The sequence below is a fragment of the Mycteria americana genome, chromosome 3 (assembly GCF_035582795.1).
Source record: "Mycteria americana isolate JAX WOST 10 ecotype Jacksonville Zoo and Gardens chromosome 3, USCA_MyAme_1.0, whole genome shotgun sequence".
NCBI lineage: Eukaryota > Metazoa > Chordata > Aves > Ciconiiformes > Ciconiidae > Mycteria > Mycteria americana.
In genome coordinates, this window is record NC_134367.1 from 127,811,537 (window position 1) to 127,830,832 (window position 19,296).

General features: G+C 45.4%; 1 protein-coding gene and 1 long non-coding RNA gene across 5 annotated transcripts in view; one reads left to right on the forward strand and one right to left on the reverse strand.

The window, feature by feature from the left end:
• LOC142407434 (uncharacterized) overlaps positions 1-15,910 on the forward strand; it is a 180,172-nt gene extending 164,262 nt beyond the window's left edge. Inside the window, exons 4-8 of the long non-coding RNA XR_012774944.1 lie at positions 1,428-1,513; positions 9,167-9,331; positions 10,197-10,296; positions 10,405-10,546; positions 15,566-15,910. This is a non-coding gene — a long non-coding RNA (uncharacterized LOC142407434). The remainder of the gene's footprint in view (positions 1-1,427; positions 1,514-9,166; positions 9,332-10,196; positions 10,297-10,404; positions 10,547-15,565) is intronic.
• Positions 1,644-19,296, reverse strand: part of BMP2 (bone morphogenetic protein 2) — a 103,560-nt gene continuing 85,907 nt past the window's right edge. Inside the window, exons 5-6 of one of the 4 annotated variants that reach the window (XR_012774941.1) lie at positions 4,151-4,272; positions 1,644-3,825 (exon numbers count right to left, since the gene is read on the reverse strand). Coding sequence is in view for 1 of the 4 variants with exons in the window: in XM_075496934.1 (XP_075353049.1) it covers positions 6,301-6,313 (13 nt within the window). In the remaining 3 variants the exon portion in view is untranslated. Of the gene's footprint in view, positions 3,826-4,150; positions 4,273-5,629; positions 5,645-5,973; positions 6,314-19,296 lie in introns of those variants that run through there. The other 3 variants (XR_012774942.1, XR_012774943.1, XM_075496934.1) reach the window with 3 other exon arrangements.

Sequence of the window (19,296 nt, forward strand, 5' to 3'; positions counted from 1 at the left end):
CTGCTGCTTCAAAGAAAGCAGAATCGAGTGCCCTCTGGAATCCTTCCTCTCCCAACACACACAGACCTCAAAGTTGAAAGGAAGTTGCAGTATTATTTCTTCCCCTGCCCATTATTATTATTATTATTATTACTAGTGGCAATAGCAAGTGCTGATGCAGTGAGGTGCTGCATATCTTCAGCTCCCATGGGAGTCCCTGACAAGAACAAGTATTTCTATAAAGGGTATTTGCCTGTGATGTACAGGCACTGTGGTCAATCCTAGCCACCTTCCAGCCCTCCTCCAAACGCAGGAGGAAGAGCGGGATTGCCACAGAGGGAGCCCTCCGGGGGGAAAGGTGCTCCTCGCAGCCGGGGGATCCCGGGGTGCTTTGGGAACAGGTTTAAGTACAACATTTTCTGCAATGCCTTAGTCCTCGTTAGTGCTGAAGATGCACAGACACAATGTGCTGACCGCCTGCTTCGTTTCACTGTGGCACCATTGTATTTCTTTGAGAATAAGTATTTCCTCTTCCGCTCTTTACAAGAATCCCATGATTTCATGTAGGCAAAAAAGTCTTGATTTTTCCACATCTCTTCTTCCTTTAGTCCATTTGGTTCGCTGATTCATTTTGTACACTGGAAGATGCGTTCAATTTTTAAGCCTTATTTGTTTCCCTTTTTCTGTTTATTTTTGTTGTTATTGGTTAGTTCCAGAAAGAGCAGTCTGAATGCCTTATCTGCCAGAAGGCACATGCGCGTGGGCTTCTTACTTTGCCATCCCTCCACAAGATTTCATTGCATTTGCTTAGAATTTAATCTGTAACATGCACTGTAGAGCTGGTCCCAAGGCAGTGGCTCATCACTTGACATCCTTTCTCTTAAGATCCTGTTTCCTTCTGCGTAGCCCCGGCAAACGGCTTTATTGCTGAGGATAGCCCAGCAAGCTGCAATGAGTGAACAGCAGCTTCCAGGAGGAATGCTCCTCCGTATTTTAAGCTAGTCTTTCTTGGAGAGTTGGAAAAGAGGAGATTGGGGTGGTTTTTTTCCTTCCATGTAATTTGCTGATGTTCGTAGTTGCACAGAGGGACACCAGGAATCTGATTTAAAAAGTGGTCCTCCAGGGTTATCCTGATGATTGCTTGATCACTGAAAAGGCTCAAGAAAGTTTCAGTCTCCAACATCTCTCAGCAGCTGATCTGAAGCAAACCTGGAGAGGACAAGCCCCTATCATCAGAGCCCTCACCCAGCCCCCTTGGCCACTGAGACATCGTGGCTCTTTTTCAGTCGGCAGAAGCCCTGTCTGTCTCGCTACAGAGCTCAGGCATGCCTTGAGACAAGAGTAACTAGTCATGCCCCATCTATCTTACACGCTCTTTTTTTGAGTACCTCCCAGACTTTACTACGTTTATCCTCTTAGCACCTCTGTAATTATCTCTCTTGTAACAGATGAGAAACAGAAGAACATGGAGGTTTTGCAATTTGAGCTGAGCCATGCAGGAGCTCTTTGGCAGAAGCAGGCGGACTCCCGAGGGGTGAGTAATGTTTTTTTGACAATCCCATTAGACTGCTGTTTGTATCCTTACGTACCTACATACAAGCCCAAAGCATCTTGCACAGAGCAAAGTCACTCTTTGAACCTGACTCTTCTGGGACCGATGGCAGGCTTTCGCCACGGTCCTTCCCAGTCCCCATCACAATTCCCAGAGACCAGAGCTGCAAAGCAGTTCCACTCTCTGTTTCAGTTTGAAGGATCAAGTCTTATTTATGCAAGCAACATAAACATCATTTTAACTTGACAAGTATACAGAAAATTGAGAACAGCTGTAACCATTGCGTGCAGTGTCCTGCAGCATAATTTTGTCCAAAAGCACGGAGCGCACTCGCAACTGTATTTTAACCAGCGTGAGTGACAAAGTGAATTGGATGGCACTTGGCTTCAAATATATGCTTATGGTCAGCCCTATTAACCAGTTCAATCAATGAGAACTTTACCATGAACCTGAATACAGCTTTAAACCCTGAATCGGCAGTAGCAGTTGAGCGTAAGAATTGCCGAGTGGAGAGGCAAACCGACTGGGTAGTGTGCTTCAGGGGAGGCACGTGCTTAGCTGAATGGAGGGCTCTGTGTAAAACCAAGCGGAGCAATGGAAATCAGATCAGCAACACGAAGTCTGGCTGGTGAACGTCCTTCCCGGCATGTGAGTCAGCGGCAGGTTAATTAGGCATAGCTAGGCAGGGAGCAGTGGTTTTGACAGAAGAGGCTTTAATTGATAGGCTCATTTTCAGCACAATAATATCAATTAGCAATTGCGATAGGGAACATGAAGGCAGGTGGAGCACTTTCTGTCAAGATATTTTTATAAGGAATAAGCCTGTATAAACACCCATTGTAAATACATTGTCCTCGTCAGGTGTAATAACTGCCTTGGCACATAGCATCTCTATTCACAATGGAAAGATAATTAAAGACGCAATTGCACGCTATGGTGTTTCTCCCAGATGCTAATTGTGTCACCGGAGAGGTCTTCTAAATTATATTAGGAAAACACTGGGTGACTGTTAATAGTAATTTCCAAAATGCAGACAATAAATAGATGGAGAAAATGCTGCGAGCGTTGAGCCAGCCTTGGAAAAAGCTGGAGGAAAAATTGTATTTCTGAAGCGAACGTGGAAATTTGAAATGGGAGTTAGGTGCCTAAACATCTTGGAGGAACTTAGACCCTGAGCTTACTGAACCCAAATCCCGCCCTAGCCAACAAATAATTTCATATTTCACAGCTTTCACATTTTCCTCATAGGTATGTTGTTAGAAGCTTATACAAGAAGGGCTGAATCCTGAAGACATTACTTAAAGGAAATTTCTATTCATGTTGCTGAATATTCACTACTGATAATCCTAGTAATAATTCTCATGAAAAACTGTGTTATATTACCTGTTGCATTTTATTATGTATAGCATATATAATATATTGTATAACTCTATATTACAGGTCTACATTACATGCCCGTAATATTATGTTCTGGTAATTAAACCAATTAAAGTGCAGTTCTGAGCTCATTAAACCCAAGAAATATGAGATCTCAATTCAGTTTTTATCTAGATAAAATCTTATCAAAGCCAAGTGATTCAGTCCTTAAAACCAAGTGTTCTTATGTCTGTGTCTCCATTTATGATGCACAGATACACGTGATCCAGAAAATGCCTGTATAGGCATATGTGACCTGCATGCAGAGTCCCTGTCGCGGAGTGAGCTGCTGATGGATGTTTTTACCGCTTTGGTTCCCGTGATACATCTGAGTGGGATATTCTGTTACAATCATAACATTTTAAATATTTAATAATATCACAGGATTCTTCACAGGTCTGATACAAGCAATGCATAGCCCTCTGTCAGGTATGTAGCTTTTGCATGTTGTCCCTCGGAGGACGCCAGAATGACTTAGACGTGCCAAGTTATCCTGCTGTGGTCAGACGCCTTTTTCCCAGGTGCTGCAGTACCTAAACTGGTCTTTGCAGAGTCAGCAGGTCCAGCTCTCTCCCTCTTGGCTCTTACGGGCTGAGAGGTGATCCTGAAGCTCTTTTGAAGTCACCCGGGACTAGTGCCTGTCTGCCTGGAGCAGAACATTATACTCTGGAATAAATATACTTGGGGCAGAAATCTTCATCCCACTCAAGTTCTCCCACGGCTCTTACAGTGGGGACAAGATTTTGGGCAAAACCTCACTGCCATCCCAGTCAGGTGCTGTGAGCGTGTTTCCTGGCGCTGAGCGACGGCAGTTCTGGGCTTTGCACCTCACATGAAGAGGAGGCATTTGGTACAGCCATGTTGATGATCAGCAGAGGCTGCAGAAGGAAGAATTCAAATTATGCAGAGAGGCAGCAGAGGAATGGTAGTGACAACAGGATTAATTGAGCTGGGTTCTGGTTCTCACACTGACAGAGTGCCTCACCCAATGTTCTGCGCTCTGTTTCGTGTCTGCGTTGGTCAGATATATTTCAAGCTGTTGAGGGTAAGGACTGCCTTCACGCTATGTCTGTGCAGCATCTGAACAGTTGTCAAGCCTTGAATCTTGGCTATTATCTCTAAGGTGGGCTCTAACATCAGCAATAATAATACTAATATTAATAATACTGATGGTGATGCCAAGGAAAGACTGATGACAGTTACCTTTTAATATGGTCCAGAAAAGCCCCACACTTCAGGTTCAGCTCATCCAGAGCAGAGAAGCTGTTTGTATTTATATTGTTTTTCTGGTGGGAGGAGAGTGTTCATGCCCAGAGTTGGAGAGCCTGGGGACAAAAGAGAATTATGGAATGATTTTTCTATTGTCCCTAACAAGATTATGATCAGAAAAAGGAGGAGGGAGAGAGGAAAATGTGGATGTTGTTGTTATTACCAAAATGAAAGAATTTTAATATAATCATAGCAGTTAGGGAAATGTGTTTTTAAAGACCTTGAGAGAGGTCATAACAAGAGTTTACTTTGTAGATCTAATCACAGTTTACAAGACCATATGCCAGTTCCCAGTGGTGTCCATAGCGAACAGCAGGACACCAGTAATTTTCCAGATGTGGATTCCCCACTAGAAGGAGAACAAAACCAGTGAGAAGAACTGGAGTGACCCAGCACTGGGGGAGCCTCTGAACTCCTCTACATCTTTTGTCTGGGATGCCCTCACGAATAGTTTGGTTGTCGCCTGGTAACGTTGGCATAAATTCTTCTACAGTGCGACTGAGCCCACAAGAGGAGAAACTTGGAGAGGGATCGTAGGATCTAATTTTATGGAAATGTCTTCATGAAGCAGCGTTGAAGCATACAGACCACGACATCTGTCCCAGATACCTGATGAGTATTTGGGGCCACGTCAGTAGTGGGGGAGAGGGGAAGGATGTTGGGTGCCAACGGGGCATTACTACCTTGTGAAACACGCTAGCGCAGAGAAGATCACGGTCTCAACTTCTACCCTAAGCTTCCTGTAACTCCTGCAAACACTTGCATATTTGGCCTCCTTTGGTCAGATCCTTCCATCATCCACCCTTGGGTCTCGACATTGCCCCAATCACACTGCAGTGCAAGCACTTTCCAAGTCAGAGCACACCAGCAATGGGAGAGTTTGCAAGGAACTATGTGGAATTCACCGGATCTTCTCCCATTTTTGTTTAGAGAGAGTTGTGGTTGCAGATGCCTTTCTTTTGGAGGAGTAGATTTAAGAGGAAAAGATATCCTGATGAAGGTGAAAAAACAATGTTAAACAGGAAAGGAATCTGTGGAATCATTTTATCTCTTCTGGAGGTGGTTCTTGCAGCCTCGTGCCCTTGCTCCAGGTTGCTCTTTACCTCTGTCTTGTGTGCTTTGTCCCCTGCTTTGTGATTCACATTACCTCGGGGAAAGGAATTGTCACGGTTTGTTGACGACACAGAGGTTTCTGATGTCACCTGTAACTGATTCATAGCTTACTTCGGAAGATTAGGGAACAGACTAAGATCCACCAGAAAAAGGCATGTGCCTGCATGATAGCTTCAACTGTGTAGGCTCTAGCTGAGGTCTAGGCATTGCTTGCACCTTTGGTCGCAGTGAGCATATTGTCATTTCCACAAAAAAAGCATAGATCACGATAGCCAAATCTTTACATGGGAGGAAGAGGTGGCGTTTCCTAATGAGCTGGAGATGGAAGGAGGAAATTTTAGTCAGTGACACTGACTGGTCATCTCGGAGCAATGGTGCGTCAGAAGACTCCGAGGCCTCGCTTTGCTTAGCCAAACAAGCGCTGCCTGCCCTCGCTGCTGAGCACGACAGGAGCTGCTGAGTCAAACGAGAGCGGCTCTAGCTAGGGCTGTGCCGGGGAGGAGTGTGCTGCTATACACATTACTAAGGATTGGTTGAGAGACTTGGAGAAGAAAAGGAAAAAGCCCTCATGGGAGATGGTCTACTTTTAATGAGCCCAAACCTCTTCCACAAATTAAGTGAAATATTTTAAAAGGAAACAATATTACTTTGGTTTTATTTGTTTCAGCTACTTAGTTACAGCTCCACGTGGACACAATTAATGGAGGAAATAGAGTATTTTATAAGCCCAGGACTCTGAGATAGATATTTTGTGACCATGTGAAATTCTTTGCCCTAATCACCACACATTCCTTGGGAGAAGGTTGTATATTGCCGAAGATTATTAACCTTGGTTCCAAAAATGTTGTGTCTAGTCATTGAATGGCAAAGGTCAAAAATTGTCACGGCACTACTCGGTGATGAATTTTGCCCTCCATTTTTCATTAAAGTCCCTGCTGTCCATCTCTGGCTCAGGTCTGTTCTACTTCTCTTCAAAGTATTCCCCTGCAAGAAAGAGAGAAATGACCTTTCAACTGGAGCTAGTTTTATTTCCCAGATCCCTTTCAGACTCCCCCTGTGACTTCATGTAAATCACTTGGACGTTCAGTACCTCATTTCTCCATTTTTTAAATAGAAATAATATGATTTCCCCTTTATTTGTTCATTTACATGATGAATTTTTCAGGACAATGAATAACCTTGTTTGGGTGGTATCTAACACCAACCCATCTAATCTTTGCTGGTCAAAGAAGAAAAACAGATTGAGGTAAAACCTGGGGATGAATGTTGTTCAGATGAAGAGTTTCATTTGTGCCTTGCCCTGCTTTCTTGATGATAGGAAACAACAAAGAGGTCACCCTTAGAAAAAAATGATGTTTTTCCGTTCTTCTGGGACTGCCTCAAATATCAGAGGCAGGATCCATAAAATACCAGGTCTGGGCTTTCTGGCAGGAGTGAGTGTGACAGCAGGGTGTGACTTCTGGATTTCTGAATGGAGACAATCGATCAGTTCCTCAGATGATACAGGTCTATATACCTCATTAATCAGCCATCCGCTTCTCCCAGGCGGACCTAAATATTCTCCTTTTTAGCTCTCCCATCAGTGCTGCTGAGAAGATTTCATTGCAACAGGCCATTACATGGAGGTAAACAACATCTCGTGGATGCAGTAATCTGTGCAAATATCCTGATAGCTAAGCACAGTGGTGGAGTAAACAACCAACCAACCCCAACACCCCCTCCCCGCCACCACACCAATACCTATAGTTTACTGTACACATCGCTCTTCGGGGCCGTGCAGGGACGGTGTGAATCCATTAGTAGGGCAAGGGTGAGTGACTTCTGACTTCAGCGACCCTTAAAGTTAATCCAGCGTTGTAGGGGCAGAATTAAATGTGATGAGCTCAGAAAGTGTGATAAAACCAGATTTAAGTGCACAGCTGGGCAGCAACCTATAAAGGCAGAATTTAAAACCGTAATAAAAACTTTGTAATCTAATTACGACGGTAAAGTTAAAGGTGAGGTATTTGCAGCATGATTCACATGCACCACAGCTAACCTCTGACATCTTGAATATATTATGTGGTTTCTTCACTACAGGAGTAATTTTTGAGTTGCTCTCTCTCACTACATGGTTCCCTACGTTTTATTCTCGCGCCCTGTCTTTGGAGGTTGCAGAACAGGACAAAACCGTGGATCAGCATTTTGCAAAGCATCTGCTTTTCTGTGCTTCTTGCTCGAGGCCTCTTAGAGCTGCTCCTCCCCGTGCTCTGGGCACCCAGGCAGAGATTGCGGCAGGTGCACAACACCTCCAAAAAACTGCAGCTCCTAAGAGAGTCTGAGGAGAAACCACAGAAAGAGCAGGCATGTCTCAAGCTGGTTTTAGCCTAGCTAGTCTTAACACCAACAGGAGGTAGGATGCAAAGCAGGTCACAGCTTGGATGCAGGATATGATCCCAGGCAGCCAGCTCCCGTTAAAGCCCATGTCATCATGTCTTCCTTGCAATTGGCACCTAATTAACGCCTCAGGTATGCAGGCATCTCTCTGATTTCAGTGCTGGCTCGTCCAAAAACCAAAGGGATGGGAAAAACCAGCCCCATGAACTCTGCCGGCTTCTCCTTCACCACTGCCAGCGGACAGGGCTTGTTTTGCCCAACGAGCCCTTTTGGTGGGGTTCCGAGTGCTCTCGCCAGGATGGACGCTGTCAAGTATGACAACAATCTTAGATCCAAGTCTAACATCTTTCAGCAGAAAGACCACAGAGGGGTTAAATACTCTATTTTAGAGGTCTCTTTCCTGGGTCCCGTTAAGTGTTGTCCAGCATCCCAAGAGCACTGCGTGTATGGGGGGGTGCAGTGGTGGGATTTAAACAAGTTTGCTCAAGCTGGTAACAGCTGGGCAGTTGCTCTAGGAAAGGCAGCCGAGGAGATCCCTCTCTCTTCAGCCAGCTTGTGCCAAGACAGAAATTTCAAGTAATTTGGAAATCTACCCCATGTGGTAGTTCTGACTTTTCTTTTCTACGTCCCAAACAGCAATAAAAAAATGGAGCAGAAACATCGGAAGAAAATCTTTTTATACGAAGTCTGAAAAATTCTATATTGTTATTTTTTTTGAACTAAAAGAACTTGGTGGCATTTCTGAAATCGAATTGCATTTCATTTCATTCTGTTTGAGTTTACCCAAAAGGTTTCCTTTTAAGTCTGATTGACGCCAAGCTATATTCTTGTAGCGTAATGCTCACAGGAGTTGTTCAGGACAGCGTTGTTTGTAGAATCAGCATCCCGAAATAAACTATGTCCTCCCCCAGTGCAATGTGGACCCAGCTGGTCAATCTCCACAAATGTTATTCTTAAACTGATGAAACATTTACCATGTTTGTGAAATCAAACTGAAACAGATCTGTTGCTTAGGTTTCCCCAATGGTAATCAAAGAATATTTTTCCTGAAGGAAGCTAATGGTTTTTAAGATACTGCATTTCAGACCTGTCCCTCTTTTTCCCCTTTTCTCAAGCTTGGAGGGGAGCAGCACAGCCATCAAGGACACTCTGCAGGGTCCAGTGACATGTCCTCTCGTGGGAAGAGGAGGGTGTGAGAGCCATTAGCTAGAACAGATGATTGGTATCGGCAGTGGGTGGGAAAGAGGTGTGGGGTGCTCTTGGAAAGGCACTGCTCAAAGTTTCCAAGGGCAGCTTGCATTTGTGATCCCAGGCCTATCTCAATATTATTTAGAGAGACAGAGAGATGCTTTCTGTTTTGGAGAGAGAAAAAGAAGTTATGTGTATATATATTAAGGTGCCATATACGCTTCTGCCGTTCCTGAAATAACTTCATCCCAAACTATCCTTCTCTTCATACAGAGCTGTACAACAGCTACACCAGGGCAGAACCCTCCACAGGAGACAACAGCTTTTAAAATGCAATCAGGGACTACCAGAAAACACCACAACAAACGTCCCGAAACACAGGAAGGAGCCCGCCAGCTGCAGAAAGCCAGCGTGAGGATCAAACGAGCAACGTCCCAGGTACAAACAGGGTGAGATCCTATCGAGCCCAGGCCAGCAGCCACCCACTGCGTGCTCCAGTGGGTTTAGAAATCCCATCCTGTACGGCAGCTCCTACATGCTTGAGCTCGCTGTACCGCAGAGAGAGTAAGGGAGCATTTAACACCCTCAGTCTGCAAGGCACAGACAGGAGGTGGTAAATACCTTGATAAGGAAACTGGAGTGAAAATACCAGCTTTAGGCAATCCAGATTTTATCAGGGAAGTATGCAGGGATGAGTAACTACCTGACATGCAGATGTGCCTATGCACAGTGCCAACAGCTTGCCAGTCCGCACATCTGGCCTCAGGCGTCACGCTCGCGTTTTCAAACCCATGTGATTTTGGGGTATGTTGAGGGGTTATTTTTGCATGGGAGTCTCACTTACACAATGGCAATGCCCAAAATGACTCTGCAGCTCTAGGTCTGGAAGAATCTATGTATTTAACACTGGAGACCTGTTTTTCTGCTGTAAGAAGCTGCTCAGCTTCTCAACGAAGGCTATTGCTCTGCTTAGCAATGACATGCCTTTCATGGCATGGGTATGTATGTGTGGCAGGTGAAAAAAGGACCCTGGAATCCGAGGGCTCAGTGAAGTCACACATTAATATTGTGTATTGCTCAGTGAATGGATGGTATCTCATGGGGCAGCGCTATTGCTGTCAGCACAGGACCTAGAAAAGACCTGGTCCTATCGTAGTCTGCAACGTAAATCATAAATTTAGCGAGAGTGGTCAGAAACTGAAGGGCTGTGAACTGGCACAATGTATATATTCATATTTGAGGAGATGTAGGGATGGTCTTGTAGAGGTAGTTTAGAGAATTATCACCAGGTCTCTTACTCTAGCTCTGGACCCCAGTATAAGATTATGGAGCTGCCTGTTGGCTATTGTCCCTCATACTCTGGATCGCCAGGGAAGTTGTTGCCTGGGTTTTCATCAACCAAGGTAGGAAACCTCTGTTCAGAGAGTCTGTTCCTGCTCTGATAGTGCTCTTCAGGTCACTTACAGGCTCTTGGACCTTTCTGTTTGGATTTTGCATTGATTCTTGATCAGGTTTACAATACAACAGACAGCATAACCAGTCTTATCCTTGGTGGGAAGAGAAGAGCAGGAAGAGTTTGGCAGCTTGAAGGGATGGCCTGGAAACGTGAACAAGGAGGAAGGAGAGACTGTTACCTCGCTGGAATGATAAAGGGTTAGGGCAGCACTCATAGCCATGCCGCGCCAGGGGCTTGGCTGCCAAAGGGGTGGGGATGGTCTCTTTCTGGGGGTGGTGCTTAAGTGTTGCTAATTACAACCATAAGTAGGAAAAATATGGACGCTATTGGAGAGAGAGGCCCAGGAATGGATAAAGAATAAATTGGCTGCGCTGTGTACAGAGAGGGCCAAACAGATGTTGGGCCTGATCCAGAGCCCATTGAGTTAATGGAAAGGCTCCCTTTGGTTTCATTGGACACTGTCTCAGACCCATTACAGTTTCACAGGAAGCGGTGGAGACCAAGAGTAATAACTTGTGGTAACGGCAGTGGTGTGTGTTGCATAGGTGTGGGCTGTGAGGTTTTCATGGTGAAAACAGATGGGTCTTACAGATCCGTCCGTTTGGCCTGGGTAACCCTCCTGCCCCCCTTCCCCTACCTGATGGTAAACAGTCTCATGTGGTTTTGGTCCTCTAGCCAACATTTTGGCATGATTCTGTGCAGAAGTGCCCTTCTGCCTTCTGTATTCCCCTTTCTAGTCAAGGAGGTTCGGGCGTGATCTCGTGGTGGCCCGTGATTTAGAAACCAGTGACTCGAGCCATCCACAGAGAAGGAAGAAACGAGGCCTGCTGAAAACTGTTGACCAGGGAGGAATTTTGTTGTGGACCAGCAAGAAAAGTAATGTAAAGCAGGTGTTTCTGCAATCGTGAGACATTTGTAAAACTAACGTTGTCCAACAAGTCTCCCACTCACATTCTCGTCCACACAATATGGCGAGGTCTCACATGAAGGACCGCAAATAGAAAACATCTCTCTGTACTGGTTGGCGTACAACCTGCACTAGGGCCCCCCTCCCCTTCTGCTGCCTGTGCTTTTCTGTTTATTTAGGTGCGTGTCTTTGTTTCTGTTTTTATATTTAGCATAAGTAGAAAGGAAATGGGATTTCATACAGCTTAGGAGACTGGGAGCTCACCGTGCTTTGGAGCATGGGCTTTCATCTGTCCTCGCACCACAGGTGCAAGCGTTCGCAGGCCAGATCCTCCACTGGTATAAACTGCCCCAGCCTCCACGAGAGCTTCCTCCTTTTAGCCAGCCCGTTTGAGGAGGTTTGTGATATCCAGAGATGCAGTTACAGGCCACGCTCAGGGCAAGCTGGTCTCATGTTTAGGAGTGAGAACTTGAAGGCGAGCAGCACCCATTTTCTCTTAGGTAGCGTCTTAGGTAACGCTATCAGGAGGAATGGATGGACCGTTGCACACAAAGATGCATCAACAAATAGCAGATGCTGTTTCATTCAGGGTCATGAATTTATTGAAAACGCCATTTGGGGAATAGTTTAATTTAGTTGAATTCTAGGCTAACTTGTAGAGATGCAAGGAAGTAAGTTAGGGGTAATTTCAAGGCTCTTCTCAGGACCACCCCTACCCAAACATGGACAGCTTTGTTCTCCCTTTTTCTGTTAATGAGCAAAATCCTCACAGTGGAGTGGGATTGCCTCTAGTATTGCTGAAAGAAAAAACTGTCTTTCTCCTGCGAGAAACTCTGCTCTGAAAGGGACTAATAGTTCACAAAGCTAGTGGAAACCAGTGGCTTTTGCTCAGCATTGGGACCGTTATACAGATTTATTTCAGCTGAGGCCCTACCCTAGTTTCCCTTGACATCACATCAAGCTCCTCACAATCCACCTCTGGATTTTCAGTCATCCATCAGCAAAGGAGCCACTCCCCAATCTTTTGTAAAAAGCTCTCAGTCTCATTTACCTCTAGCTGTGTTCATACAGGCTTCATTCCTCTTTGCAGGTATTCCCTTATCGACGCTGGCAGCAATGTGTGCACACTACAGCAGTGCCAATCATGGCTCAGGCTGAGCTGGATTTTAGGTACTTAACGGGTTTCAATCGTGACCCTACAACACCCAGTCTCCAAAATATAATCGTTTGCTCTTACTGATAACAACGCACTTCTAGCCCTGTTTAAAAAGAAGCTGATACTGAAAGAAGCTACTGAACTTTTTGTGTGAGGTAAGGGACAGTTTATGGCTGGGTAAATTGCCTGGCAGGAAGGTTGTGTGGCAACCTGGCAATCGTACCATAACACAGCTGAAGGAGAACGCCTGAGCCCTGTCCTCCAGTCCTCTTTTTAACCATGCTGGCTTGTTTACGTTTGGGTGGTAGATGGGTGGAGCCGTTACTCCAATTTTTGGCTTGTATCCGTCCACTTGGATGTCAACGTAAACTGCCGCAATTATATCATAATCGTGTCCCGCTATTGGAAATGATTAGTCTGTTCATTTTCCATAAATACTGGCTGGCTGGCTTCACCTGGCAGTGGCTGGGAATTGTCATGGCAGATATGAAAGCCCAGAGAATATGGGGATTCATAACGTCATGTGAGTTATGGTGTTTTCCAGGTGGCAAAGTCTAACAAGACTATGCTATTGGATTTAGACATAAACAGGATACCGGAGGAGAAATGTCAGCTTTGAGACTGGGATTCAGGTAGCAATAGAGAAAGCACAGGTATTTCAAGGCAAGGGCAGTCTTTCTGTGCTATTTTAGTCAGAAGGTGAATTTCTTACTAAAATAAGCCCCAAACTAATGGGGGAACTTTTAAATTTCAGATGAAAGTTCAAAAATATCTAGGCTTCATAATTAAATAGCACTTCCCATTCCTACCTCTCCACCATGGCAGCCTTTGCTCTTCCGTACCCACCAGTTCCAGTGGGTGGAACCAAATGTAAAATGTAGCCCAGTGTATTAACTTCAAGGCTATTTATTCTACAAGTGAGCTCTAATTCCAAATAATACTGATGCCAACCTTTTTTTTCCCCAGGACTCAGGCATACAACACACTTTCCTCTATTGGAGCTCATCATTCCATAACTCCAGAAATTGCAATATAAACCTTGGCTACTATGTGCGCTTCAACTTGAAAACCCAGCAGTGATCTGGGATTTTAATTCAAGCAAATTTGAAAGTGGATTAGAAATAGGATCCAGCTGCATCTCTAATAGTCAAAAGAAAAATTAGCAGAACATTGGAGCTGAAATGAACTCTGTCTGTCTTTTAGCTTTTTTCCTCCCTTTTGCTTTAGAAGAGGAATTACATAGACCTAAAATACCATAATTAAATTGTCATTTGTTCCTTACCTTGGTAGAAGCTCTGCCTAGCTGAACACATCTCAGTTTCCATCCTAAGCATTTACCTACAGCACAGGGTTGGGGAAGGGGGAGGTTTATTACTTGTTTTAAGAAATGAGAAATCGGAGGCATGCACAGTCTGTCTGTTATAGTCTTCAGCCAGCGTGTTGCCAGGCTCTACAGGTTATACATCATTAGCGCACAGAGTGTCCAGGAGAGCCCAAGCTTGTGCAGGTGTGTTGGCAAAGCTTGCACCACTTCCCTCCCTCCTCCCTCTCCACTGCACTTCCAGCAAGCTGATACTTGAAACTCGAAGTGGCAAAATCACAGAGAGCTCTTCTAAAGTTTGTTAGCTCGAAGCTCACCCAGCAGACGTGACTACGAGATGGCGCGTGGAACCTGGAAGGGACTCACTGGAAAAACAAAACCATTGAGTCAAAAGCTTAGTGTGTTTTTCCATGATTGTATGAAAAAAAGTGCATGTGTGTTTTTTTAAGCACTTTCAGATATTAGAAGTTTAGTGAACACAGAGACAGCTTTTTTTTTCTTCTTTTCCCCTGCCCTTGAACTTTCGGAATGACTATAGGGAATATATTCCAGCCTGTTTTCAATGACCCATTCATATGGTGGTTTTATTTCAGCTTTTCCCAAAAGGGAGCAAGCTTCATTTGATCTCTGCTCCTGGCATTAGCTGCCATTATTTGCGCATCCCGCTCAGATAATCAATAAAATGGATGGCATCTGAAAATAATTACACACGCAGCTCTTCCCCAGCTTCCAAGATGGAGACAGAAGCTGGGAAAGGAGCCTTTGCATATTCAGCACTTGTTAAAAGAATGAAATATAGCGCTGTGTGTTAGTGTTGTATCCTGAAACCTGGGCATTCAGCAGCAGTTTCTTTTGACGTTGCGTAGCACTCTGACGGAACAGCACCTGATCGCAAAGCTAATCATCTTTCCCATCTTTCCTGGCTTTGCTAGAAAAGTTGTCCTGTCTGCTTGTACGGCGCGCCAAAGGGCAAGAACTGTCAAATGGGTTGCAAATATAACAGTGGCGTCTGTGGCCTCCCTTAGGGAGGAAAGATCTGGCTGAGTTCAGCATCCTCCTTTGTTTAGGGGACACCACCACAGTTGCATTTTTACAGCCAGATGTCCTGGCCCCAAGCTAGAGTGTGGCGACAAGCGGGTGGCCTGTGCAAGGCATGGTGTTTCTCTGGAGCATGGGATGAGTTTTTCCAGACAAAACTGTGTTCAAACCCCCAGCTAAAATGGCGAGGCTCTGTCTTTATACTGCTCATGACGACGCCACCTTTACATGTCCGTAAAGCTGTTATTGCCTGCTGAAGAACCTGATTGAGGTTCTCCATCACCTGATGGAGTCCTACCAGCCAGGAAAGTATGTGAGTCATCTTATATTCGAAGATATTTGATGACTATTTTAGGAGGTTTGTAGCTTCAGCCTCCCTTCTTGCAATGGCTAAGATGAACCATGGGCGTGAACTTGAGCATTTCCACTGCAGCCTGCCTAAACAGCGGCTGCACCAGGTACCGACACAGGGCCTCCGAACTGAGCAGCTGGTAGGAAAAGGAGAGGCACAGATTTTGCCAGGGCAAGTTGCAACTGCAGAGTAAGGCTTTGTCCTTTCACTCCTGCAGCTCTGGAGAAGCTTTGTGCAGTACTGTCACAGCGGGGACTAGATCCTGGCTATGACCCTTTTTTTATGGTCTTTCCTAAGAGTTTTAATGGTCTTAATGGTCTTTCCTAAGAGTCTGGTCATGGCTTCTGTTGAACCCAAGAAGAGAGGTGAGGTGGAGCAGGGGTCTGACCCAGTGTGGCCAGTCCTACATATTTAATTTATACCTTTCTTTCTTGAACTGCAGAGCCAGGAGGAATGCTATGGCTGTAGAGGCAGGAAAAGCTGTGATGTCTGCAAGAGCTGGCAGCTGGGGACATCCGGAGTTTGGCAGCTGCCTCCCCAGAAATGAGCTGAAGACATCAAGCAACTCCCTGCTCCCAGCTGATGGGTGCCAGCAGGGCACATATCCGGACAGCAACAATTACAGGGGAGCAATTATTTTTGGCCACTACTACAGGGTCTCTGCTATCTCCTGATCTAGGCAGCAAGCAGAAGTGTTTGTTCGTGGCCTGCTCCATTATCCATCCCCAGCTTTTCTCCGTGGCGGTACATTGTTTGCGATGCTGTTTAAATCCTCCTGCCAGCCCCAACAATGCCTCATGCAACCCCAGCGTGTCGGGAGCTTCCAGGCTGCAGAAAAACCGATCCTGCTCAGCCCAGCTCTGTTTGTTGCGAAGTGTTTGCTTAGTGATTAACTCATGCATGGACATACACAGCCATAAATCTCTAGGTTGTCTCACAGCTTTTTCATTCAATTAAGTCTGTTGACTTAGTCTCATTTTGAGCAGTAACTGGATTTAGATAAGGCAGTGGAAACCAAAACATTGATTGTGTGATTTCTGGCCCAGCCAGTATGTTGATCTGAAGGGAATGTTTGTACCGGTGATAACCGAGGTAGTGCAGTAATTAGGACAAAGTAATTTGGTGCAAAGACTTCTGTAAAGCAAAAACGCTCTGCATTAAGTACAAGCACTGGCCAGAGGAAACAAAGGGAGCTGCCTGCCTCCACAAACTCCCTCTTTGCCTCGCTTGATGTGCCATGCTGCGAACGGCAGCCAGCGATGGAGAGGCCGTGGTCTGTCTGAAGGAGCAGTCATGGTTGGGCTGGGGCTGGGAGCTCCCACCCGGTGAAGGGGCTGTGCTGGAGCCCAAGGGATACAACCAGGACTTGCTCCTCTGAAGCCAGCAAAGCTCTACAGGGGTGTAAGAATTTGGGATTTAGCCAGTTACTCTCTGTCAGCAATAGACCAAATTTATTCTGGGATAATTTCTCCCCACAAGCTGTAGGGCATGAATTTACACTTAGTTCCTTAGGGGCTTGATTTGCCCAACATGAACCAGCCCTCATCGCATATAGCCCTGGGAAGAGGAGATGCAGGTGGCACACCCTCAGCACCTCCATTCCTTAGAAGACAGGTGGCCCAGGTGGAAAAATCCACTATACTACAGGGGCTGACGGCTCCCTGTATAAGCAAGATAAAAGAAAGCTCTTCTATTTGTAAACATATGTTTTTGTGACGCACTCCTGCGTCTTCTACTGCTTACACGCTATAGTCAGAAAACACATTAGGAAATATATATTGTTATATATTTGTCAAAAGCATGTTTCAATGCATGACTTTTTTTGTCACATGCTTTTCCAGATAACTGTTAAGATAACAAGGAGCATTCCTGACATCCTGCAGATCTTCAGCAAGGAGCACAGAAGAAGAGTGCAGAAAAAAACAGTGAGAAGACATTACTTCCTACGCCATTGGAAGACAGCAAAGGTATGACTGACTTTCTCTTTTCTTATAGTAGGATGGGTTTCTTCCTCAAATTATCCTTTGTTTCCGTCTGGCATGCGTCTGACATTTGTCTGTGACATAAGGCAATCATTCTAGCTTGTTGCACTTTGAGAACTGCTAATGGACATTGAAAGGGGACAAATACATTGTCGGTGGTTCACAATGGGCTGCGTGCCACCTTGGCACATATATTCCTCTGAACAGCACAACTTCACCACTGGAGGAAGAGAGGAATGTGTTGCTTCAAAGGACTTTTCTTCCCAGTTCCTCCCACCCTGCTTGTTTCCCTTTTGGGCCATGCAGCGCTTTTCGTAGAGGTGACGTTGGAAGCAACATGAAACCAGTGTTTATTGAGAAAAGTGCTGTGCCCACGTGCATCCCGTGGGGTGGTGATGGGGAGGAGGTGCTAAGCACCTCCAAACATCGAACCAATACTTCACGTCATCGCTCCTGGTTTGGAATGGGAATAATACCGACCAGCCTCAGTTGGTAATACGCTGCTATGTGCACTTACAGTCCTGCTCCTTATTCAGTCTTCCTATATGGAGCACACCGGCATACGGGAAGAGCATGTTTTAGCGCACTCAGACTCAGCACTTCCATCAGTGACTTGGACAGGGGAGTGCTTTCTTGCACCAGGACGTTGCAAGAGCGGTGGAAGTGCATCACGCGCTGTAGACTCACCCCCTTGCTCCCCATGCAGACAGCCGCTGCTGTTGGAAGCAGGACAAGCATGTTAAGATTTGCTTCCTTTGGGCTGTAAAGGCAGTAGCTGCTGTGCTCCTGTCACCCAGCGATGTGCAGGACCCCACGACGCAGCTGAGCGCACAGCAGCGGAGCCGTGCCCAGCACAGGGCTCTGCCCCGGCACGGCGGGTTAGCGCAACACAGCGTGCAGCTCCTGGGACCCAAGCAAGTGGCTGCGCGTGTGTGTACACACACACACGCAAACACTTAATTGTTGGCAACTTAACATATATTAAACATCTTCTGGTAGCGATGAAAGATGGCATCCTCCCAGAGTTTTGCATACCTGTGAGCTAATCGGCCCTTTGTGTGAAAGCGTAGGTGGGGACTCTTCTAACAATACAAAGTTGATTAGCTCATCATCTTGGCTTTAGGGGCATACTGATGTGCCCATCCTGCTTTCAGAGCTATGAATAATCCAGCTTCGCTGCTGTCCTCTTATAAAAAAAAAAAAAAAGGAGAGAGTGTAGTTTCAGGGCTTGGTACTCAAGCCTGTTTCTCGGTACAGGGGATGAGTAGGTATTTGCCTATTATTCACCGGTATCTCTCTTGGCTTTAGGTCTCCTTTGGAAAGCTGTTGGTATCAGAAATGATAGTTATCTGACAGAAATAATTGCTATTTTTCAACCATTGATTGGAATTACATCCTTGAAGATTAGGTGTGAGTGAGTCACTATCAAAGCGAGAGGACCATCAACAGAAGTCTGTGCTGGTCACCGTTCATTTAAATCTCTGTTAACAGTTTGGATGGCAGAGGAGACAGGGCTCTTACAGTAGGTTAAAACAACAAAATAGACTGGGATCCCAACTTTGAGAGGGGAGGGGGATTGATTTTAAATGTTCTGAATAAACTTTAGAAATAGTCTTACGTGGAAAAGAAAGTGCATAATTAAATACACATAAGGAACCGAGTCACGGTACTGGCGATATGCTAGGGGAGCTGGTAGAGGACAAGCTCAAATATAAGTCCACCGTGTGATGCTGTGGCTAGAAAGATACTTGTTACTCAAAGAGGTATTAAGAGCACCCTTTGTGTGGAGGTCATTCTGGTGCTGGAGAGGCCCAGACCACAGACCTGCGCTCCATACTACAAATGAAGATGTAAACACACGAGGAAGTCTGGAGGAGAGCCGCAGGACTGAGAAGAGGTTTCAAAAAATGTGACCTGTAAGGAATTTTTTTTTTTAATTGAATTTGTTTAGTCTAGAAAAGACTGAGGACAGTTATGAGAGACTTCACATGTGAAGACAGTAGCTGAAAGGGGTACGGTGATCACTGGGTCTATTTGCATGGGGAGGGACAAGATCTAGTTGGCTTTATTTGCAGGAAAATGCAAATGACAGTTTAGAAAAGCTCTATCCGTAAAGAGAGGGACATTCTGGAGCTGATGGCATAGAGAGGCTTTGGGATCTCCATCCCTGGGAGTCTCCAAGAGTTTAAAC